We start from the raw sequence: 25,679 nt of genomic DNA, 5'->3' as shown, positions 1-25,679 counted from the left end.
TCATAAAACACAAACATGAACTTTTCTTTATGTTTATGAGGTTTTATCTAAATTGATGCTTATCGATCAGAGAAATACAGATTCATAAATTCATTTTATGCCTCCTACTTTGTGCCATATGAGTCAGAATACAAACTACCATCACTTTGTGTGAGTCATTCTTCATTTCCAGGGTCTGCTTGCAAAATTAAGCTTTGGGTCATGTAAGAATCTGAAAGTATTGGGGGTTTCAAGAGAATATGTTTTTGATGAACCATTTACAAAATATGATTTCTGCTTGAGGGGCCTTGTTTATTTTTATTTATTTATTTATTTTTTTGATTGGAGTAAAAATAGTTTCTGCATATACTAAATAAATTGGTTAAATTTATTAATTTAGTCATTAATAGTGGACAAATACAATCTGCTTATTTTTTGTCTGTATAAATGTATTTGACACACACACACACACACACACACACACACACACACACACACACACACACACACACACACACACGTTGGGTTTACATGTTTTATGGGGACATTCCATAGGCGTAATGGTTTTTATACTGTACAAACCGTACTTTCTATCGCCCTACACTTACCCTACACCTAAACCTAGCCCTCACAGGAGATTGTGCACACTTTTACTTCCTCAAAAAAACTAATTGTGCATGATTTATAAGCCTGTTTCCTCATGGGGACCTGAGAAATGTCCCCACAAGGTCAAAATCTACTGGTATTCCTATCCTTGTGGGGACATTTGGTCCCCATAACGTGATGAATACCAGGTGCACACATACACACACACACACACACACATCAATCTATATTAATAAAATCAAATAAATTAATATTACATTTTACATTGGGAAATATATAAACATTTAAAACGTGTTTCATGATTATTATTTTTTAATGTAACCATATATTGATCATCTTAAATGCAGTATTTATATCCGTTTCAATTACAATTTTTTTTATTTGCTTTATTTTTCAGTACTGATGAAAATTGAGATATTTTTAAATATAAATTTAAAATACTTTTTTTTTTTCAGTAATATTACTTTATATATAATTTTACAAAAACATTTTTGACTCCTAATGGTACTTCATACATACATACACAGTTGCAAAATGACCCAAAAACAAAATGTGTAACATTGTTTTAAATCTCTCTGAGGGTCATTTTCAAGTTTTTGTTTAAATGTTAGAAGTTATGTTTTAATTTTTACATTTTTTTATGGTTCTCTTCCAAGTTAAAATGGACCCAAATACATTATGAGGGTGTTGCTAATAAATTTAATTCATTCCTTCATTTTATTTTTTAAGTTGCTGCATGTAGTTGTATTTTACTGTACTAATAAATAAAAGTACTATAATATGTTTGCAGATACCTAGGAAACATTTTAAGTACAAATACTTTTTTCTCCAAAAAAACAAAAACAAACAAAAAAACAATGCTACAGGCAGTTATTCTTATATACAAAACTTATATTCAAAAGTTTTTGAACAGTAACATTTTAAATGTTTTTAAAGAAGTATATTCTGCTCACCAAGCCTGGATTCATTTGATCTAAAGTATAGCAAAAACAGTAACATTTTGAAGTATTTTTATTGTTTTTAACTGTTTTCTATTTGAATATATTTTATTCCTGTGATTAAAGCTAAATTTTCAGCATCATTATTCTAGTCTTCAGTGTCACTTGATCTTTTAGAAATCATTGTAATGCTGATTTGCTGTTCAAAAAACATTTATTATTATTATTGTTTCAGCATTTATCTGAAATAAAGTTCTATGTTTTTTTTTTTTTTTTTTAGTTTTTTTTTTAATTCTACTCAGCTGTTTTCAACATTAATATTTTTTTGAGTAGCAAATCAGATTAGTAGAATGATTTCTGAAGGATCATGTGACTGGAATAAGGATGCTAACTGACTTCTTTAAAATCAAAACAAAACAAAACAAAACAAAAAAACATTAAAATATTACTGTTCTAAAACTTTTGACTGTTGGTGTACTTTGGAATGTGCATTTTGTGTTGGAATGTCTTTTTGTTTTGGTCTATGTGATTCAGCCCACTGCCAATTTACCCAGTAGTATTTCGACAGCCCAGGCCGCCACTTAGCAGAAAAACTACTCCTACGTACTCCAGCCATGGAAGTGAGCAAATGAACCAGGTCCGAGATCCCAGATTCTACCCAACCAAATTAGCCTCGACATCCATCTAAAAAAAAAAAAAACCTCTATAACCAGATGAATATTAAAATATAGATAAATCAACTTAACTTAATTCTTATTGTTTAAGGCTTGTCAACTTCCATTGTCTATTGCGTCTTGTTCCTGTTGCGTGTCCTCAATCCCATGTAAGCTTAGAGCTTGAGGAGGAGGGAGCGGGAAAAACAACTCTCTCCAATATTTTAAATTTGACTGTAGTTCTGATTTCATCTGCTAGCTGTGAGTATTACATACTGCACCTTTAAATGAGAGGCTCACTTCCAGAACAAAAAATTACAGATAATTTAGTCACCTCCTTGTCATCCAAGATGTTCATGTCTTTCTTTCTTCAGTTGTAAAGAAATGATATTTCTTGAGGAAAACATTTCAGCAATTATCTCCATATAGTGGACTTCAATGGTGCCCCCAATTTTGAACTTCCAAAATACAGATTAAATGCATTTCTATTATCGTTTTTTGTAAAGGGCGTTTGCTCTTCTTTGCATGTTCACTTTGTAAACACTGGGTCAATACTTCTGCAGAAAATGAGATGGGAGTTTTTCGACATACCTTAACTGTATTGACCCGGATTACACAGAGTTCACATGCATATCGCAGAGAATAGAAAAGACAAGCGTTTGAGGTTAAAACGTATATAAAGTGTCTGTATGTTTGAAAAATGACCAATCGTTTCAATAGATAAGACCCTACTTCCTCGGCTGGGATCATTTAGAGCCATTTGAAACTGCATTTTGGAAGTTCAAACTTGGGGGCACTATTGAAGTCCACTATATGTACAGTAGTGGCCAAAAGTTTTGAGAATTACATAAATATTGGAAATTGGAAAAGTTGCTGCTTAAGTTTTTATAATAGCAATTTGCATATACTCCAGAATGTTATGAAGAGTGATCAGATGAATTGCATAGTCCTTCTTTGCCATGAAAATTTACTTAATCCCGAAAAAAAACTTTCCACTGCATTTCATTGCTGTCATTAAAGGACCGGCTGAGATCATTTCAGTAATCGTCTTGTTAACTCAGGTGAGAATGTCATTGTTCTTCCATTGTTAACCATGGTGACCTGCAAAGAAATGCGTGCAGCCATCATTGCGTTGCATAAAATGACTTCACAGGCAAGGATATTGTGGCTACTAGGATTGCACCTAAATCACCAATTTATAGGATCATCAAGAACTTCAAGGAAAGAGGTTCAGTTCTTGTTAAGGAGGCTTCAGGGCGTCCAAGAAAGTCCAGCAAGCGCCAGGATCGTCTCCTAAAGAGGATTCAGCTGCGGGATCGGAGTGCCACCAGTACAGAGCTTGCTCAGGAATGGCAGCAGGCAGGTGTGAGCGCATCTGCACGCACAGTGAGGCCAAGACTTTTGGAAGATGGCCTGGTGTCAAGGAGGGCAGCAAAGAAGCCACTTCTCTCCAAAAAAACATCAGGGACAGATTGATCTTCTGCAAAAAGTATGGCGAATGGACTGCTGAGGACTGGGGCAAAGTCATATTCTTTGATGAAGCCTATTTCCGATTGTTTGGGGCATCTGGAAAAAAGCTTGTCCGGAGAAGAAAAGGTGAGCGCTACCATCAGTCCTGTGTCATGCCAACAGTAAAGCATCCTGAGACCATTCATGTGTGGGGTTGCTTGTCATCCAAGGGAGTGGGCTCACTCACAATTTTGCTCAAAAACACAGCCATGAATAAAGAATGGTACCAAAACACCCTCCAACAGCAACTTCTTCCAACAATCCAACAACAGTTTGGTGAAGAACAATGCATTTTCCAGCACGATGGAGCACCGTGCCATAAGGCAAAAGTGATAACTAAGTGGCTCTGGGACCAAAACGTTGAAATTTTGGGTTCATGGCCTGGAAACTCCCCAGATCTTAATCCCATTGAGAACTTGTGGTCAATCCTCAAGAGGCAGGTGGACAAACAAAAACCCACTAATTCTGACAAACTCCAAGAAGTGATTATGAAAGAATGGGTTGCTATCAGTCAGGATTTGGCCCAGAAGTTGATTGAGAGCATGTCCAGTCGAATTGCAGAGGTCCTGAAAAAGAAGGGCCAACACTGCAAATACTGACTCTTTGCATAAATGTCATGTAATTGTCGATAAAAGCCTTTGAAACGTATGAAGTGCTTGAAATTATATTTCAGTACATCACAGAAACAGCTGAAACAAAGATCTAAAAGCAGTTTAGCAGCAAACTTTGTTAAAACTAATATTTGTGTCATTCTCAAAACTTTTGGCCACGACTGTATATAATTCCTAAAATGTTTTCCTCAAAAAAAAGAAAAGAAAATTCTTATCAACTGAAGAAAGAAAGACACAAACATCTTGGATGACGGGGGGTCACACTCCTACAGTTATCCTCCATATTTCTTGACTGTATATTATGTCAATATGAAAAGTGCTGATTTAGTAACAGTACAAACTTAATACACGTTTGTTTTTCAATTTCAGGCAGGAAACTTTGTCTCTTGTCATGTTTGAATAGGCTTCAAACCCGACAGAGAGACTATCCTCGCATGTGCAGACGTGCTTATACACATTTAAAGACTGCTGTCATCGCTCTGAGATGAGAGATCTGCTCTGCTGATCACATACCTCTTATTCCAAGCACACATGAGTGCTCTTCATACTGCTTGTGGTACTGAGATGAACTTCAGCGCTGCGGTTCGGTACTGCCTCGTGAGAATAACAACAAAGGCTTGAATTCCAGCAGCTAAACTCCTGATAGTGGCACCTTTTCAACTGCGTTTTTTAACTACATATAAGCTTATGACTCCTCTGGAGCTTTTTCTTCAGAGGAAAGGCACTGGATTAGGATAATAAATAAAAAGGTACGGAATAGGGCAAAGCTGGCGAGGAGATGGAAAGAATCTTCAGCCGCTATTAGAGTGAAAGGGCATACAGGTTTTGGGTAAAGGGTAGATATCAAATATGAAGCTGACAGATCTCACTTCCTTTCTTTCACCAAGCATGACCGCTCTGACCTCTTTCTTAACTTGTAACATCTCTTCATTCCTTTAAGATTAGATGCTGTAGTAATCTATAGTTGAAAAGTGTAAAGAATAACCACACAACATTGAAGCTCTGACTGCCAGTTCATTCCAGATAAGCACCACCTTCTGGGTATCATGAACTCCAAACTGTTTAGATTTTAGTCTTGCCTTATCTCATGATAAAAACGTACCTCTGGGAACTTTTTCGCAAGATGTGAAATACGTACCAACAAGTACATATCACTTCAGTTTCCAACAGAAATGAACATTGGAAGTGGTAAAACAGTGAGAATTTAAAATCGTTTTCGTACACAGTTTTCTGTATCCATATGTTTTGCTTCCGGATTTGTGCCAAATTTTTCTGACCCCCGCCAGATTACTACCCCCCTAGTATTAGTAGGTTTAGGGTTAGGTGTGAGGTTGGGATTCCATGTAGCAATCGTGTAGCGATTTCAATTAGAGGGGGTATTAATTTGGCAGGTTGTTGAAAATGAGCACAACACCGGACAAGCTTGCTTGTTAGCTCAGCCGGTACGGAATTGTACTTGGAAGGTGGAATTCTTGGGTATGAATCCTGTGAAAAGCATGACTCGTGATGAAAGAGCTGAAAGATAAGAGATCAAAAAATAAGCTAAAACGGCATGCTTGCGATTGCGTTTTTACGTCACCTTTGCTTTTGTTCATAATATCGGGTAGGTTTAGGTGTAGTGCGTGTTGTGCATCTTGCGTTTTCGTCATTGGATCAGGTTGTTGTAGTCCCAACGATGCTTGTCTTTTCAATAAAACTCTAAAAATGAAAACTGTCATAACCTATGCACCCTCTATCACAGAGGTTCTCAACTCTGGCCCTCAAGGTCCACTTTCCTGCAGAGTTATCTCCAACCTTGATCAAACTCACCTGCCTGTAACTTTCTAGTAATGATGAAGAGCTTGATTAGCTTGTTCAGGTGTGTTTGATTAGGGTTGGAGCTAAACTCTGCAGGAAAATGGACCTCGAGGGCCAGAGTTGAGAACTCCTGCTCTATCAAATACTTTTTATTCTTTGACTAAAATAGCAGACATTTTGAAGGGTTTCTAAAGAGTGAACACTATATTTCAACTAAAGCCATACAAAAGCTTTGTGTGGAAAAACACACCAAAATGTATTAACTAAAAGGCTTGCTATATCTATTAGCATTTTTGCATACACTCTTAAAAATAAAGGTGCATCACAGCGATGCCATAGAAGAACCATTTTTGGTTCCACAAAGAACTGTTCAGTCAAAGGTTCTTTAAAGCAGTGGTTCTCAATCCTGGTCCTGGGGGACCCCTGCTCTGCACATTTTGCATGTCTCTCTTATTTAACACACCTGATTGAGATCTTCAGCTTGTTAGTTCAGTTCATGGATCTCTCTCCTAATGAGCTAATCTCAATCAGGTGTGTTAAATACGGGAGACATGCAAAATGTGCAGAGCAGGGGTCCCCCAGGACCAGGATTGAGAACCACTGCTTTAAAGAACCATCTCTTTCTTATCTTTTCACCACAAACAACCTTCTATGAAACAGAAAGGTTCTTCAGATATTACAGATTCTTTATGGAACCGTTTAGACAAAAAAGGTTCTTCTATGGCATCAGGAAGCACATTTATTTTTAAGAGTGTACAGTATTCAGTAACAACACTCTTAAAAATAAAGGTGCTTCACGATGCCATAGAAGAACCTTTCTTGTCTAAATGGTTCCATAAAGAAACTTAAACATCTGAAGAACCTTTCTGTTCACAAAAGGTTCTTTGTGGCGAAAGAAGGTTCTTCAGATTATAAAAAGGTAAGAAAGAGATGGTTCTTTAAAGAACCTATGACAGAACAGTTGGCCCACGAGATCCATTTTCCTGCAGAGTTTAGCTCTTACCCTAATCAAACACACCTGAGCATGCTAATCAAGGTCTTCAGGATCATTAGAGAATAACAGGGTAGGTGAGTGTGATCAGGGTTGGAGCTAAACTCTGCAGCGCATTGGCCCTCCAGGGTAAGATTTGGGGAACCCTGTTCTAAGGCATCGCTGTGAAGACCCTTTTAAAGCACCTTTATTTTTAAGAGTGAACCTGTGAGTAAGTAAAGTAACAGATGTTTTCTCAAATATATAAGCAGTATCGCACTCGTAGCAGTGCAATATGGCTGTAAATTGACACTGGTGTGATTCGCCTGTAGGTAATCACAGAGTGCCGATATACAGCCATATCGCACTGCTACGAGTGTGATATAGCATTTATACAACAGTTTAACGTAGGGCTGCACGATGAATCAAAATGAAATTGCGATTAGGCAGAAGCTGTGATTGTCATGCGTATCTTTCTGTGAAGCACGGTTCTGTGATCAGCAGTAAATCTTCATCCGAAGGCCAGAGGGTGCTCTCGCGCAGAAACTACAAATAGGACCCGAAGAAGAAACCCAGGAAATGCGATCGCCTAAGCTGAATGAACAGAAGATTTAACTGCTTTCATTAATGATTAAGGGATGGGACGATCAAGTCAAGTCACCTTTATTTATATAGCGCTTTTAACAATACAGATTGTGTCAAAGCAACTGCACAGTATTTAAACAGCACAATAGTGTGTAAGTAACACATTATTGTAAATAATCAATTTTCAGTTAAAGGCAGTTCATCAATGAATTCAGTGATATCGTCATCCAGTTCAGTTCAAATAGTATACGATATCGCTGGAAAGTGTCCCCAACTAAGCAAGCCAGAGGCGACAGCGGCAAGGAACCAAAACTCCACAGGTGACAGAAATGGAGAAAAAAACCTTGGGAGAAACCAGGCTCAGTCGGGGGACCAGTTCTCCTCTGGCCAGACGAAACCAGCAGTTTGTACCAATGTCTGATTGTAGAGAACTCGTCAGGATCCCGTGGTGTAGCACCGATGGCCGTCTAGGTTGGTGAGGTCTTCATTGATGATCCGTCTCTGGAGCTCATCTGGTTGACATCCACGGCTATTGAAGTCATCTCCAGGTGGTGATCCATGATCTAAGCTGGGTGCGGACTGGATCCGGGGGACTGCAGACCCATCTGATCTAATGATAAATCATTGCATTACGAATCCAGAAATAATTCAGCATAGATTCTGAGATTTTTAGAACACATCGTGATTCTTTCTCAAACCGATTCTGAGCTTAGTTTTGAACCGCAGATGGCACTGCTTGCTTTAGAAACAGCCGTGCTCTGCTTGTTTCCAAATCCTTACTCGTACTTGAACCTAAAATAATCAGTCATACAATTCGAGAAGCGAATTACAAGGGTGTTCACAGTGGGCTATGTTTACATTAATCTTGTGTATAAAAGCGTTCTGAGCTGAGGTGAATTTCAAAGACTCAACCGAACGCACAAGTGCTCTTTAGCACTCTACTTCGTGAAAGTTTAAGTGTGCGGATAAAAACAAGTTTAGAGCGCCATCTGCTGTTAAATTCTAAGCTCAGAATCGATTCTTGATGCATTCGGAGGATCTCAGAAGATTGTCCCAACTCTACTAATAAACAAATGACTACGACAATATATGGTTTATCTGAGTTCTTAGTATTATCATTTTCATTATAATTATGTATATTTATAATGCAATGCCTTAATCACTGCTTAGAATACTATGAAATATGTTGTGTGCCTTATTCTGTGTAAGAGCTACATCATCTTACAGAAGTATTTATTTCAAACATTCGACTGATATTATGAAGTGAGTTTGGAGTAAGAACGTTATTAAATGTGGTATTTTCTTGTGCTTTCAGATGTAGCACCATTTGCTAAACAGAGTCATAGTTCACTGAGAAGCTACGCAAACATCATCTGTAATAATGAATGCGAACTACAGCTCTGTGTAGTACACGCTGCTACATCTGAAAGCAGGTGCTGAAGATTTACTACTGATTACACAACCGACAAAAATGCGCATGCAGCCCTAGTTTAACGGCATGAGTGTGTAAAAACATAAGAAACAACAATGGAGTGTCTTTAAAATCTGTCTTTTGTGTAAGCTATTTAGTTCCATAATGGATTCAAATATCAACTTGACAAGCCTCCGTTACTAATTCGAAAACATCACTTTAGAACTAGTAACGAAGGAACATTGAGTTGCTTCATTAAAACTTATTGTATTACCAACCTGATCTCATGATGAAAACATAGCTGTGGGAACGTTTTCACAGGATGGTAAATACCTACCGCCATGTACATTTTGAGACACAATCAAAGTGAAATGTCCACTGAACGGCGCTAAAAGAGTGTTGTCATTTTTTTTTCCCCAGCAGAACAAATGAACGCACATATGGTGCGTTTTATGTGACGTTGGCATTATAAAGCCATATAAAATAACATATCATCTGCACTACACTTAACCTACCTGATAGTTTGAACAAAAGTGAATGTGACATAAAAACAATTGCAAGCATGCCAGCTTGTTTTTAGATCTCTAATCTTTCAGCTCTTTTATCATGAACCTAGTCTCGCGTAGCCAGACCTTCAGACTGACGGCTGAAGGTCTGGAATTCATGGCAGCTTTAATTGGCCAAGGCCCGCCCATAAGGCCGTTTGACCGACATGTCAAACAACCAATCACAGTTCGTTTCGTTCAGCGTCACGTTTCGGGGTGTAGAAATGCCCCCACAACAACAGACTGGCATGCAACAAGTCAGTCATTGAAATAACCAGCATTGAAAGTTAACAAAGAAGAGGGAGAACAAGCAGTAAGTCAGTAATTTGTTCGCGAACGTCGCAAATGTGTATAACAACAACGGCGTCTGCATAAGCACCTTTTAGCAAAACGCGAGTAAATCAGTCTGCGCTTGGTTTCCCGGCGGACCGAAAATAAACGCGACACTCGCATGTTCCGGATATCCGATCAAATTCAACTAATCAGATCACGACTTCGACATTCCTGAAGTGTTTCCAGTTAAGTGTACCATATGCATCAGTTTAGCCAACGTTCCGTGGGCGTGACGTCTGAGGCTGAGACTATCATGAACCATTTTCACGGGATTCTTACCCAAGGATCCTGCATCCTAAGTACAGTTTCGTGACTGCTGAGCTACCAAGCAAGCTTGTGTCTGAAAAGGCAAACATAAGGAGCTGTAATCATACCTGTGTATTGAAACGATTACACATGCTCACTGTTTTACTCTAGTTTACCTCTAATGTTCTTTTCCTTTGGAAACTGCAGTATTAATTGGTACATATTTCACGTCTTGCGGAAAAGTTCCCACAGGTACGTTTTCGTCATGACTACTCTGTGAGGGAGATGTAGCTACACTTGCTATGGTTTACATGAATAATTTACACTAATAACATGATCAGTATTTCACGCAAAAAGTCCAGTTTGCGTCTTTCTTCCCATTAGATGATGTACTGATATAGAGATGTGGACAGCAGGTGGTCAGTTCTGTGTAACATCTAATTTGTGGATGAAACATCTCTAGAAATCCTGCTGAGCCTCCCCATGGGGGAAACCCCTCCCCCTGTCAATTTGGCTACCTGGCAGCAGGATGCTGCCCTCTACTGTGCAGAACACAAACCGGAGAGAATAAGAGATGGTTTAATGAGCTCCCATCAGACCTTGCTTTCATTACAAATGCAAAAACACCTCAAACAGCTTCACTTGTAATTATGCATCCTCCTCTTAACATCATCAAAGGCTTAATCACCTGCAAAGGCGGTTGTGTGTCAGGAAAGAGCAGGTTGTTTTACCAATTATGATGAGCAATGCAGTCATGCCTGCTGGCCTCTCCCTTTCTTGTCTTGTTGGATGAAGAGTTGAGCATTTCCCCTCCATCAGATGGATGAAAACTATGCGTGAGTGTGAGAGATGCATTCCTGTTGTGATTATGTAAAGAAGCTGGAGGGGGTTAAAAGGCTGTGGAGCTGTAATGGACGCTATGTGCAGTGACACAACTGAGCCATCCCCATCCCTCTCCATTATGTGTCGTTTTAGCCTTCTGTTAGTGCCTGCAGAGGACAAACACCACAGCTCGGGTTTCAGGCTTCATCACTTCATGCCTGTTACACTCTATGATGCCTTTTCACTGCTGTACGGCTGCACTATATATGCTAAGAACAAATGGTTTGACAAAACTAAACTATCGTGCAAAAGACAGTATTGCCAAGGACAACCTGCAAATATTACAAAATGTATTGTTTTTTTGGTAGTCCTTGTTATACATTATATGTACTTATACAGTCATAATGGAAATTATGCATAATATGCAACTAACCCTAATAAACGTAAAAGTATTTTCACTGTAACAAGAACATATTAAAATAAAGTGTTTTTTTTATTATTTAATCAAAAAAATATATCATAATATATCAAACGTTTGTGAACGATTGCTCTCACACAGTGCACTGCACATTTTAAATTACAATTATTATTTTTTTTTCATATCTTCCTTTTTGGGGTTTGTTATTGGAACTTCCATGATCAGTAGCTTCTGTTCATGTTTATATATCTTCTGTTTAAGTGTGTGTGTGTTCTGAGTTTTTTCTCAAAATATTAAGTCAGAATTGCGAGATATAAACTCGCAATTGCAAGTTAAAAAGTCTGGCAGTTCTGATTTTTTTCTCTGCAAATGCGAGTTTGTATCTCACAATTCAGACTTTGTTTCTTGCAATTGTAAGTATATATCTTATGACTGAGTTTATATCATCCAGTTCTGAGAAAAAAGAAACTCAGATTTTTTTTATTTTGCAATTCTGACTTTATTACTTGCAATTGCACGTTTATATCATGCAATTTTGACTTTCAAAATATGAGTTTGTATCTCACATGTGTGGCTTTTTCTAAGAAATGGAAGTTTATCTCGCAATTCTGACTTTATAACACAATTACTGAGACCTTATAATTCTGAGAAAAATTGTGAGAAAAAAGTCAGAATTACAAGTTTTTATCTCGCAATTCTAACTTTATTTCTCGCAATTGAGTAAAAAAAAAAAAAAGTTATAATTGCAAGGTAAAAAGTCAGAATTGCAAAATACAAACTCATTTGTGAGAAAAATCTGAATTGTGAGTTTTTATCTTGCTATCTGACATTACAACTAGCAATTGCAAGTTTATATCACACAATTGCGAGATATAAACTTTGCAATTGCAAGGATTTTTTTTTTCTCTCAGAATTGCATTTAAATGCACTCGGTTGCAAGAAATAAAATCAGAATTGCGAGAAAAAAGAATTACGAGATATAAACTCACACCTGCGAGAAAAAACGTGCCGCCTTTTTTGGCAAATGCGAGTTTGTATCTCAAAATTCTGACTTCTTTTTTGCTAATTAAGTCAGAATTGTGATAATCTCGTAAGTCCAATTCCAAAAAAAGACTGATATGTTCACAGAATTGAGTTTATTACATTTCTGACTTAATAACTTTTGACAATTGTGTGTTATGAAGACAGAATTGAGATTATCGAAATTCTGAAAAAAAACGTCACTATTGTGAGATATAAACTTGTTTTTAATTGTTTTATCGTTCTCAATTCTGACTATATTTCTCAGAATTACAAGTTTATAACTTGCAATTGTGAGTTTATATCACAATTCTGAGAATAAAAAGTATTTTGTAAAATTATAAATGTCTTTAATATAATCTTTAATCAAATTAATGCACTTTTTGTTGATTAAAAGTATTAATTTATTACATAAGTAAACATTTTTATGGTATATATATTTTTATTGTTTAACATTTTACTGTTATTAGCTCCTTTCATTGTGGGCTGGGCTGTACATGACACATTTAGAAATAAAAACCAAGCAAGCAACTGACAAAATGTAGTGTCGTTGCTGGTGAGAATGTATGTTAGGGGAACATTCTAGTTTTGGTGCTTTATGTCAATCACAGTGCAAAGACGTTGATTTGGGATAGTGTCCTAGTTAGATGGGATGTAGATGAGATGTCAGGCTGAGTGTGGTTAGGGTCCTCTGCGGTGGAGGATGCTTTAGAGCACTACAGCTGATGCATGGAAGCTTGTTAAGACTTGATCAATATTTTAAGTGGCTTATTTTATGCACTGGTAGGCGTGCACAGTTGAAGACTGATGAGTCTATTAGCAAACTGAGTTTTGTGTAATTGCCGTGTGGAAAATGAGCGTATGATACAGTGTGATGACTGGGGAGAGATTTCATTATTTTTCAGCTTGGCTTTTGTTTTCAGGATCGCTGTGCATTTCCATTATTAGCGCACAGAGCGTAAAATTCCACATTGCTATTTCGTTTGTTTACACTTCAGAAGAGATGATGCTATTTTAGTCAAATTTAAGTGGATTTGTGTAATGAAAGTCTATTGTTTATCATTGTGTAAAATTGCAAATCTACTACAATGCACAATATCTTGAAAGCCCAGTTTGAAAAGATGAATGTCAAAATCATACAGTCATTGTTGGAAAGGGTTCAAATACACAAAAATCCTGAAAAACCAAAGGATTTTTCTGATGAACAAGGGACAGTTTAACTGTTCAGGGACTCATGAACAAGTATCACTAAACAAAACAAACTAAAAACACAGCTGTGGATCATTCAGGTAACAGCACAAGTGTATGAAAACTTTTGAACGTCTTTTTTTTTTAAATGTAACTATTATTTTCTCTTGTGGACAATAAGTAAACATCTTTCATGTGAAATATCTTAATCAGGTCAGTGCTAAATAAAAAAAATAACATGCATTTTGTATGATCCCTCTTACTTCGGTAAAATAGTGAACACTTTGCAGATTCTGCAAGGCGTATGTAAACTTTTGACCTCAACTGTATTTTTTTTATTATTTTTTTTGTTCAGTGATGCATAAGATGGTAATATTGTGGTATTCATTTAATTAAAATGGTAAGATATAGGTTATTAGTTGTATTGTTCCGTATAGAGGACTTTATCTGTACCATTCAGTGTTTTCATCCTGAACTCTCTTGGCTCCACATGAACCGCAAGGGAAATCTTGTTTTGTTGAGTGTTGGTCCCTCATGAGACACTGGTGTCTTTTAAAAGCACCTTGAAGACACAGAAAAATTGTGAGCAGCTTTTGCTTTAGACAGTAGAGAGTGACCAGCTCAGACCACACATCTATTAACAGTTTGGTCAGAAAGGAACAGATTGATAGGTCTAAATGTAGCACATTGAATCTCATTGGTGAACCACTGTTCTTCACTCGAGACGCACATTGAGCTTCAGATGCAATGTGCTTCCCTGCCATAGGCAGACTTTGAAGATTGGAAACAGCTGCCAAACATAAAAGTACTTAACTGTAAATATTTAATTTTGTATGAATACCAAAGTTGATGGTTCCCCCAAAAATAAAAAAAATCTGTCATTTAATTACTCACCCTCATGTCAAGTGTTGCCAAGTCCGCGTTTTTTCCACGCAGAATTGTGCTACATTAAAGGAGTAGTTCCCTTTCAGAACAAAAATGTACAGATAATGTACATGATGAATGATGATCTTGTCATCCAAGATGTTCATGTCTTTCTTTCTTCAGTCGTAAGGAAATTATGTTTTTTTGAGTAAAACATTTTAGGTTTCCTCTCCATGTAATGGACTTCTATGGTGCCCCCATGTTTGAACTTATTTAGATTTAGAGCCCTTTAAAGCTGCATTTAAACTGCATTTTGGAAGTTCAAACTCGGTGGCACCATAGAAGTCTATTATATGGAGAGAAATCATAGAATGTTTTCCTCAAAAAACATAATTTCTTAACGACTGAAGAATGAAAGACATGAACATCTTGGATGACAAGGGGGTGAGTACATTATCTGTACATTTTTGTTCTGAAAGTGTTGACGCGGGTTTTTTTTTTTTTTTTTTATGTCTGTGGGTTGAAGTGACCACAATAATGTGATATTTAGCCCCCGAAATGTGAATTTCACCAGGGGAACCCTCAAAAAACGTGTATTTTACCCCCCTTCGAAACGTGATTGGGCTAGATTTGAGTAGCAAATGAGTGTTTTGTTGTGAAAACTTGGCAACCCTGTTCATGTCATTCCAAACCCATAATACCTTTGTTCATCTTTGGAACACAAATTAAGATATTTTTGATGAAATCCGAGAGCTTTCTTTGGCTATATAAATGTACTATTATTTGTCAGGGTGGAAAAGTACATTGAAACTGAAATCGGAAGGATTTTATGGTGCAGAATTCTCTTGACATCTTAGTACTGGCGGTGAAGTTATTGTGTTCAATGTGTATGTGTGTACATAAAGGAGAACACACACTGCTGCTGAAACTGCTTGCTTTGTTTTCTCCTCTCGCTCCATTATTCAGGCTTTTTCATCGTGCTCCTGTTTTCTGTCGCCTAAATCAACAGGTGGCTGAAGGGCCTGTTGGGAACTTTCACAGATCTTTAGCTGCCCCAGATTTATTGGCTATAGCGTCTCTCACTTTCTCTCTCTCTGAAAATACTTAAACTTTACTCTACAACCATGTTTCCCACCAGCTACTTCCATTACATTTGCAGATGGATAGATGGATTTCCATAATCTTCGTTATGTACTTCATGTACTTTGGAATTGCAGAAAGTTCTCTCTACAATTAAACTTTGATCATCATGATTATAGGAGCATTTTAAAATTAAAAATGCATTATGCATCTATAATGCCATGTTTATTGCAATCTAAGGTCAGATGAACTCAATTTATTTCTAAATGTCAGGCATAACGTGGCATAATGAGATGTTTGCAATACTACTTTTTTTCTACCATGACATATTCAAGATCTGTGGGCTTACAGTAGATCACTTTAGTTGAATATTATTAAAAGGGTTAGCCCACCCAAAAATGAAAACCCTGTCATAAATTTCATATCATCATTCTTCTGTGGAACATAAAAGAATATGTTTTGAAGAATATTGGTAACCATACAGTGAAAGTCAATGGGATTTTGTTACCAACATCGTACAAGTACCACAAAAGAAATTAAGCCGTACAAGTTTGGAATGTCATAATAATAATAATTCGTTACATTTATATAGCGCTTTTCTAGACACTCAAAGCGCTTTACAGTGTCAGGGGTATCTCCTCATACACCACCAGTGTGCAGCATCCACCTGGATGATGCGACGGCAGCCATAGTGCGCCAGAACGCCCACCACACACCAGCTTACTGGTGGAGAGGAGACAGAGTGATGAAGCCAATCGGAATATGGGGATGATTCAGAGGACATGATGGTCAGAGGCCAATGGGCAAATTTGGCCAGGATGCCGAGGTCACACCTCTACTCTTTTCGAAAGACATCCTGGGATTTTTAATGACCACAGAGTGTCAGGACCTCGGTTTAACGTCTCATCCGAAGGACGGTGCTTTTTGGCAGTATAGTGTCCCCGTCACTAAACTGGGGTGCTAGGACCCACACAGACCACAGGGTCTTCCAGAAGCAACCTAGTTTTTCCCATCCAGGTCTCCCATCCAGGTACTGACCCGGCTCAACCCTGCTTAGCTTCAGTGGGCGACCAGTCTTGGGCTACAGGGTGATATGGTTGCCGGTCATGAGAGTGAATTTAAATCTGTAGAAATTTGCATGTGGATATGTATGTATATACAAGTATGTTTGCAGATGTAAATATGATCATCATCATCTCTCTCTTGCAGAGCGCACCATGGCCAGACATGAGGTGCGAGAGGTGGAGCAGAGACAGACGCGGGACGGCCTGCGGGACTCTCCGACATTACCTGAGATTGAGGATCTGATCATCATCTATAACCGTGTGCCCAAGACTGCCAGCACCTCCTTCACCAACATTGCATATGACCTGTGCGGAAAGAACCGCTTCCATGTTCTCCACATCAACACCACCAAGAATAATCCGGTCATGTCCCTGCAGGACCAGGTAACATGTTTATTATATTACATTCAGCTTCAGGGATGTAACTATATCAAAATCTCACAAAACAATATTTCGATATGAAGTCCATGCACGATATTTTTTGAGATAAAAAAAAAAAAGACAAATAAAGACTTGGAAAAAAGTGGCCATTTTATACATTTTAAAGTTTTTCTTTCTTCTAATGCACTTTGAGAGTTCAGAATTAAGAGCTCCAACCCACGTTCTTAACTAAGAAAAATTGAGTCAGGAAAAATTCAATGAATTGACTTATACTGTCCCTAAAGTTTAAAGGGAACTCAGCTGTCTTTTTATTTGTGGTATACTGTCTCAGTCTAATATACATTCACCCTAGTGTTAACAAATAGCCAAACAAATTAGAATATAATAATTATTATTCCTATGACAGTAATTGCAATATACTGTAAAACAATTGCACTGTAAAATAAATGAAAATTAATATTTCATTTATATATTATTTACAAGTAAATTACAATACTTCTTTCCCAATTTCTACACTTGAAAGAGATATTTTGAATTTGGAATGTAGTAATGTTACCCGTTTAAACCATTAGCTGTCATCAATTCATGCACTTTTAAGCTTTTTTCTTTGACAGAAACGGCAGTAGAGCTTTTATTTTGATGGGAAACTCCAGTTTTAGTGAAAACAGACTTACAAATAGCGTCTTACTACAAATCTAGTGAAATTCTTTAATCATCTGCCTCAAAAATAAAGCATATCTGGTGGCTGTTGCATTCCCAAATGTGTGCTAAACTTACAGCACTTTCAGTAAACAAGTTTACTGCATTCATTGTGAACTGAGCCGTTCTGAGGCGCGGAAAACACTGGATCATGAGCTGATCACCTGAAGGAAGTGTGTGCTTTGCTTTGAAAAGTTTGAAAACAGACTTGATAAAGGGATTAAGCCATATTGTGTTTTTGTTTTTTGCTAGTTTGCTTGACAGATACTATGCCAAAAACATAATGGCCCAAAACACAACTTTAAAGACTTTTTTCATGTTGGAGTAAGAAGTTTAAATATATTTTAAAAACTACACTTTTTGCCCAGAAGACCTATAGTTTCATGTTGTCATGTGACCATAATGATTTTGAGATATTTTGCTATTGCAATACCGCAATATTGATAATATCGTTACATACCGATTCAAAGGTCTGTAGTATATAGAGTAGTAGTATGTAGAGATTTAACCTAAATGTAGCTATCCTAAATATTATGGAAAATTAAAGAAGTTCACTTCCAGAACAAAAATTTACAGATAATTTACTCACCCCTTTGTCATCCAAGATGTTCATGTCTTTCTTTCTTCAGTTGTAAAGAAATATTTTTTTGAGGAAATAATTTCAGGATTTCTCTCCATATAGTGGACTTATATGGTGCCCACGATTTTGAACTTCCAAAATGCTGTTTAAATGTAGCTTCAAAGGGCTCTAAACAATCCCAGCCGAGGAAGAAGGGTCTTATCTAGTGAAACGATCAGTTACTTTTGAAAAAAAAAATAATAATAATATATTTTTAGCCTCAAATGCTTATCTTATCTAGCTCTTTGTGTACTCTGTGTATTCCAGTTTAAGACAGTTAGGGTATGTCGAAAAACATCTAATTTTCTTCTTCAACTTGAAAATCATCCTAAATCACTGTTTTACCTTTTTTGTAAAGGGAATTTGAAGTTTGAAAATGAGATGGGAGTTTTTCAACCTAGCCTAATTGTCTTGAACCGGAATACACAGAGTACACACAGAGCTAGACAAGACAAGCATTTGAGGTTAAAAATTATACAAATTGTCCCTTTTTTAAGGAAATAACTGATCGTTTCGCTAGATAAGACCATTCTTCCTCGGCTGGGATCATTTGGAGCAATTTGAAGCTGCATTTAAACTTAATTTTGGAAGTTCAAACTCGCGGGCACCATAGAAGTCCACTATATGGAGAGAAATCCTGAAATGTTTTCTTCAAAAAAAAAAAAAAAAAATTTCTTTACGACTGAAGAAAGAAACACATTTTGGATGACAAGGGGGTGAGTAAACTATCTGTAAATTTTTGTTCTGGAAGTGAGCTTCTCTTTTTAGGGTGCGTTCACACTTGTAGTTTGGTTCATTTGGTCCGAACCAAAAGAAAAAAGATACATTTGGTCCTGGTCTGCTTAGCATTCACCCTGGCATTATTGACAGCAAACCTAAAGATACCGAACCTAAAGGCAAAGAAAGTGATACGTTCACAACCTGATTGGTCGGGTTGAATGACAAATATTTCATGACGGAACCAAACACTCCAAACAAAAGGAAAAGGTGCATTCGACTTAAAGCTGTGCTATGTGTGTATTACATCAAAGTACTCATTCACTGATCAGTCTGCTCATTGCCGAATACAAGCCGAATACACCTAATGCCATCTGCTGGACTTATAAGCACGCTTATTGTTGCGTGTATTTTTTCACTACCGGCGAAATCACCAAGAGCTCATAAAAGGCACTTTACCTCCTTCCTGCTCCACATTGGCTTTTTGCTTATTTTGTTTTGGATGCACTGCTTGTTCCCTTCAAATCATGTTGCATAGCGTCACGTTCTGTCATTACTTCCTGTTTTTGGTTCGTTTAGTCTTTGGTCCGTGTTGCATTTATATTTAATTGGAACCGCACCAGGGTTCATTTGGAGGTGGACCGAGACCCATCTTTTTAGGGGTCGCGGTCCGCTTGTTTGATGCGCACCAGGGTTCGGATGTCAGCATTCAGACTTACTCAGATAAACCGCACTGACAGAGCAATCACACCAGAGTTCATTTTAATCGAACCAAACATGACAAGTGTGAACACACCCTAAGTTTAGTCATTTTGAATGTGAAAAGAAGTCCCATTTTAAAGGGTTAATTCACCCAAAATTGAAAGTTCTGTCACTAATTATCCACCCTGATGTTGTTTCGAACCTGTAAGACCTTCGTTCATCTAAGGAACAGAAATTAAGGAATTTTTGCTGAAATCCAAGAGCTTTCTTGACCCTGCGTAGACAGCAACACAACTGATACGTTCAATGCTCAGACCTAACTCTTTAAGTATACTCACATGTGAGATGCTGTATATCAGGGTTTAGCTCCAACCCTGATCAAACTCACCTATAGGCACAATATATGCTGCATTATAAGAAATACAACCTGCTTCTGTAAAATATTGCTGTAATTTTTACAGCAATTCGTTACAGTGTAAGGCTTATCAAATATTTTATTGCCCTGTTAACACCCATTTACACCCAAACACCCATTTACAGTCACAAAACAAACAAACAAAAAATATTCTTGGAATCTTATGTGAATTCTTAAAAAATATATATATTGTATGGAATAGAAAGCTCCTGCAGCAGGTGCATCAGAGTACAAGTTACATGACACATTTTAATTTATTAATATTACACTTTTACTTAAAGCTCACCATCGAGTATTTATATCATATTCTGGTAATTAATTCTGAACAACAATAATCTGGGGCAGTCCATGTGAAAGGGGTACAAAGAAAGATATGATAAAAAAAAGGAAAATACAGTAGTTTACTTTACTATTTACAGTACTATAGTGGCTAAATTGTGATTTTTTTTACAGTAATGATTTGACTACTGTGATTTCAACTGTAATGCTTGGACTACTGTGATTTTTACGGTCTTACTGTAAACTTTACAATATTCTACTGTAAAAATCTTATACAGTAATGTTACTGTGAAATCTACAGTAAATAACTGTAGATTTCACAGCCATTTTTTTACAGTGTACCTGTGATTCTTAAATGATCCTGAAGACCTTGATTAGCATGCTCAGGCATGTTTGATTAGGGTTAGAGCTAAACTCTGCAGGAAAATGGATCTTGTGGGCCAGATTTGAGGATCCCTGCTGGATATGAATATGCCAGCTATTGAACACATTTGCCAGACACACTCGACTTGTACAGTTCAGACCAAGTGCAAAGTTGTAGTACGCTTGTACTGATGACACTGTGATCGGTTTTTCTGCTCACTCTGACAGTCCAGGTGATGTTAGCACAGCGGCCCTGCGTTTCTGTCGCACGCTGCCTCTAACAAGCAGTCTCGTCTCTGGCTCCACCTCCATAATTCATAACCTACTGTCAATATCCACACTGCTGCTGTGCTTTTGTGTGACAAGCAGCGCAGAACAAGATGAACCGATAGATAAAAAGAAGAACAAGGGGGGAAAAGAATGAAGCGCAGATCTTGTTGACAGCAGCAAAGAAAGACAATTCTCTATTCATCATATGTATTGTTATATAGGGAAACGAGTTGTCAGCTAATACAATTCAGTCTTGAGTTTTGACAAGTTTTATTTGAGTTGAAGGTGCTTCCTTCAAACCTGCATCATTTTGACAACATAATTCAACACAGCGTGTGGCTCTGTCGGTCTGCGATCATGAGCGTATGTTTACATTTGTATTCACGTCATTGTCATCCGCAGTATAATATGCCTTGGAGCAGGGGGAGGGAAGGTGTTATTTGTGGGCGATTTTTGCCAAGGTAATATCCAGTCTGGCTTTCAACAAAGCTATTCGACAGTGCAGATGGTACAACCTTTCCCTCCCAGTGGAGTACAGCTGTGGGACTACGGGGAGGATGTTTGGAGAAAACATTGTGAAATGTGTTTGCATTAAGTAGTCATTTGGCTGGCTTGTTTAGCAGCCCGTGACAGATGCAGTACGTCAGCGTGAGATTGTTATTTGAGATTTGGATATCGCTGATGCTTGAATGATGGGGGCATATCACACATGTAGTAAAATAAGTTTAGAGGTTTATATACTGTGTACAGGTACAAATGGAATGTATTATCTTGTGCTTACAGATGAGGTTTGTAAGGAACGTGACATCCTGGCGAGAAATGAAACCGGGTTTCTACCACGGTCATGTTGCCTACCTGGACTTCACAAAGTGAGTTTTGCTGTGTTGATACAAAACCATCACTACAATCACTGGAAGCATTAGCACTGCACTTCAATGTAGTTAATATGGTTACATGTGTTCTTAAGGCACACAAGACCTTACATATCTATTTGTTGTTGTCTGTTCCTGAAAAATGGGACATCCATCAGCCAGCTACTTAATTCACTGATGTGAGAAGATACATTTGAGTGCTGCACTCTAGTGGTTGAAAGTGGAACGTGTTTCTTCTCTGTCTGAAATCACATGGGATATATATAATATATATATAATCACATATATATATATCATCATAATATTTGCACAAATTCGCAAAAACTGTTATTTCTGTGACAACAAAGCTGAGTTTTCAGCAGCCATTATTTATTCTGTTAGGTGTAGTCAGTATTGCAGCCATTTTTAGTCTGTAGTGTCACATAATCTTTCAGAAATAGTTGTAACATTATAAATGTATAGTATTCATAAAATAAAATAAAAACTTTACTGACCTAAACATTTGAACTGTACTGTACATAAAGCACATTACACAACAAACGCGATTTTGGTTTGGTTTTTGTTTGTTTTGTTTTGTTTTGGGTTTGTTTGTTTGTTTCACGCATGATCATCATAATCATTACCTGCTGCTGTTATTAAAGCAAAACGAACATCGTGTTGAAATTCTGTATTAAAGGAGTAGTTCACTTTCAGAACAAAAATTTGCAAATAATGTACTCAACCATTGTCATCCAAGATGTTCATGTCTTTTTTTTCTTCAGTCATAAAGAAATGGTGTTTTTTGAGGAAAACATTTCAGGATTTCTCTCCATATAATGGACTTCTATGGTGCCCCCGAGTTTGAACTTACAAAATGCAGTTTAAATGCAGCTTATCTAGCGAAACGATCGGTTATTTTCTAAAAAACATTTACAACTTCTATACTTTTTAATCTCAAACGCCCGTCTAGCTCGGCAAGATGGGCGTTTGAGATTAAAAAGTATATAAATTGTTTTTTTGTTTGTGGAAAATAACCCATAGTTTTGCTAGATAAGACCCTACTTTCCTCGGTTGTGATCATTTAGAGTCCTTTGAAGCTTCATTTAAACTGCATTTTGTAAGTTCAAACTCAGGGGCACCATAGAAGTCCACTATATGGAGAGAAATCCAGAAAGGTTTTACTCAAAAAACATAATTTCCTTACGACTGAAGAAAGAAAGACATGAACATCTTGGATGACAAGAGGGTGAGTACATTATCTGCAAATTTTTGTTCTGAAAGTGAACTACTCCTTTAAATTGTATTAAATTTTGAACACTTCACAGATTGTTGTGGTGTTAATATAATTGTAATAAAGAAAATGTGTATTAGAAAATTAAGAATGTAAAAAAGGCAACAAAAAAATAAAAACACTACACTTTTTTTACAGGTGTAAATAGATGAATAGAATAGATTAGAATATCCGAATCAGAAAGAGCTTTATTGTCGAGTATCTTCGAACATACACTACCAGTCAAAACTTTTTGAACAGTATGATTTTTAATGTTTTTTTGCTCACCAAGCCTGCATTTATTTGATCCAAAGTACAGTAAAAACTGTAACATTTTTAAATGTTTGTACTATTTAAAATAACTCTTTTCTATTTAAATGTTTTAAAATGTAATTTATTCCTGTGATTTCAAAGCTACATTTTTACTCAAGTCATCACTCAAGTCACATGATCCTTCAGAAATCATTCTACTATTCTGATTTGCAGCTCAGTTTCTTTGATGAATAGAAAGTTTAGAAGAACAGCATTTATTTAAAATAGAAATCTTTTGTAACATTATAAATGCCTTTATCACTTTTGATCAATGTAAAGCATTAATAAAGCATTAAGCTAAATAAAAGTATTAATTTCTATAAAAAAATATACAATGACTCCAACCTTTCGAACGGTATAGTGTCTTATGTTACAAAAGCTTTTTATTTCAGATAAATGCTGATCTTTGGATCTTTCTACGCATCAAAGAATCCTGAAAAAATGTACTCAACTTTTTTAAATATTGATGAGAATAATATTAAATCAGCATATTACATTGATTTCTCAAGGAATTATGTGACACTGAAGACTGGAGTAATGATGCTGGAAATTTAGCTTTGATCACAGGATTAAATTACATTTTAAAATATATTCAAATAGAAAGCAGTTATTTTAAATAGTACAAATATTTCACTGTTTTACTGATTTTGCTGTATTTTGTATCAAATAAATGCTGCTTGGTAAGCAAAAGAGAATTCTTGAAAAAAAAAAAACATTAACAATCTTACTGTTCAAAAACTTTTGACTGGTAGTGTACAAGGAATTTGTTCTGGTGACAGAAGCTTCCAGTACACACAGACAACAACACATAGATAATAAGAAATAATATGTGAATAAAATACACATATGGATATATAAATATATAAATAAACAGAAAAAGACAAACAAAAATATGTACAGTTGTGGTATATATACATGTAATAAAATATAATAGGATTAGAATAAGATTAATTTAATGCAATGTTTTCCTGAATAGATTTGGAGTCAAGGGGAAGCCGGTTTACATCAACATCGTACGGGACCCCATCGAGAGGCTGGTGTCGTACTACTATTTTCTTCGATTTGGAGACGATTATCGGCCAGGTCTCAGGAGAAGAAAGCAGGGGGACAAAAAGGTATTTTCTTTTTGAACTATTCATTCAGTAACTGTTAAAGGGATAGTTCACCCAAAATTGAAAATTCTGTCATGAATTACCCATCCTCATGCCGTTCCAAACCCATTAGACCTTCCTTCATCTTTAGAACATAAATTAAGATGTTTTTGATGAAATCCAAGAGCTTTCTGACCCTGCATAGACAGCAACTCAACACATTCAAAGCCAAGAAAGGTAGTAAGGACATTGAAAAAATAGTCCATGTGACATCAGTGGTTCAACCCTAATTTTCTAAAGCTACGAGAATACTTTATGTGCACAAAGAAAACAAAAAGAATGACTTTATTCAACAATTTCTTCTCTTACGTGTCAGTCTCTACCACAAGTTTATGAGAGTGCCACGAAGCATGCATGTCAAAGACTGACATGGAAAAGAATAAAATAATAAAGTTATTTTTATGTTTTAATGACATTTTAACAATGTCCTTACTACCCTTCCGGACCTTAAACGTGGTAGTTGCATTACTGTCTATGCAGGGTCAGAAACCTCTTAGAATTCATAAAAAACATCTTAATTTGTGTTCTGAAATGAACCAAGGTCATACAGGTTTGGAATGACCTGAGGCTGAGTAATGAATGACATTTTTTTTTTGCTGAACTATTCCTTCAATTTTCTCACTATGTGGATGCTAAGATATGCAATATGTGTGGCTGTGTTTCAGACGTTTGATGAGTGCGTGTCGTCGGGTGGTTCTGATTGCGCTCCTGAGAAGCTTTGGTTACAGATCCCGTTCTTCTGTGGCCATTACTCTGAGTGCTGGTGGGTAACACGAGCAGCCTGTTACTCTGTCTTTCACTTAATGCTCTTTCGCATTAGACAAATTGATTGATTTGCTCTTCACAGATTTGTTCTCGAAACGACTGTATGTAGGAGCTGGAAATGATCTTGTGTGTGTGTGTTTTGTGCAGGAATGTTGGCAGTAGGTGGGCCCTTGAGCAGGCCAAGTATAATTTGGTGAATGAGTATCTGCTCGTGGGCGTGACTGAGGAGCTAGAGGATTTTATCAT

The 25,679-nt window shown here is 36.8% G+C and overlaps 1 protein-coding gene across 1 annotated transcript in view; it reads left to right on the top strand.

Moving 5' to 3' along the window:
* hs2st1b (heparan sulfate 2-O-sulfotransferase 1b) overlaps positions 1–25,679 on the top strand; it is a 117,147-nt gene that overhangs the window by 80,094 nt on the left and 11,374 nt on the right. Inside the window, exons 2-6 of the mRNA XM_073852525.1 lie at positions 16,785–17,023; positions 21,868–21,953; positions 24,494–24,632; positions 25,334–25,431; positions 25,581–25,674. Coding sequence (XP_073708626.1) covers positions 16,785–17,023; positions 21,868–21,953; positions 24,494–24,632; positions 25,334–25,431; positions 25,581–25,674 — 656 coding nt within the window. The remainder of the gene's footprint in view (positions 1–16,784; positions 17,024–21,867; positions 21,954–24,493; positions 24,633–25,333; positions 25,432–25,580; positions 25,675–25,679) is intronic.

Source organism: Garra rufa, chromosome 12 (assembly GCF_049309525.1).
Source record: "Garra rufa chromosome 12, GarRuf1.0, whole genome shotgun sequence".
Lineage (NCBI taxonomy): Eukaryota > Metazoa > Chordata > Actinopteri > Cypriniformes > Cyprinidae > Garra > Garra rufa.
This window is presented reverse-complemented; position numbering and strand designations above follow the sequence as displayed.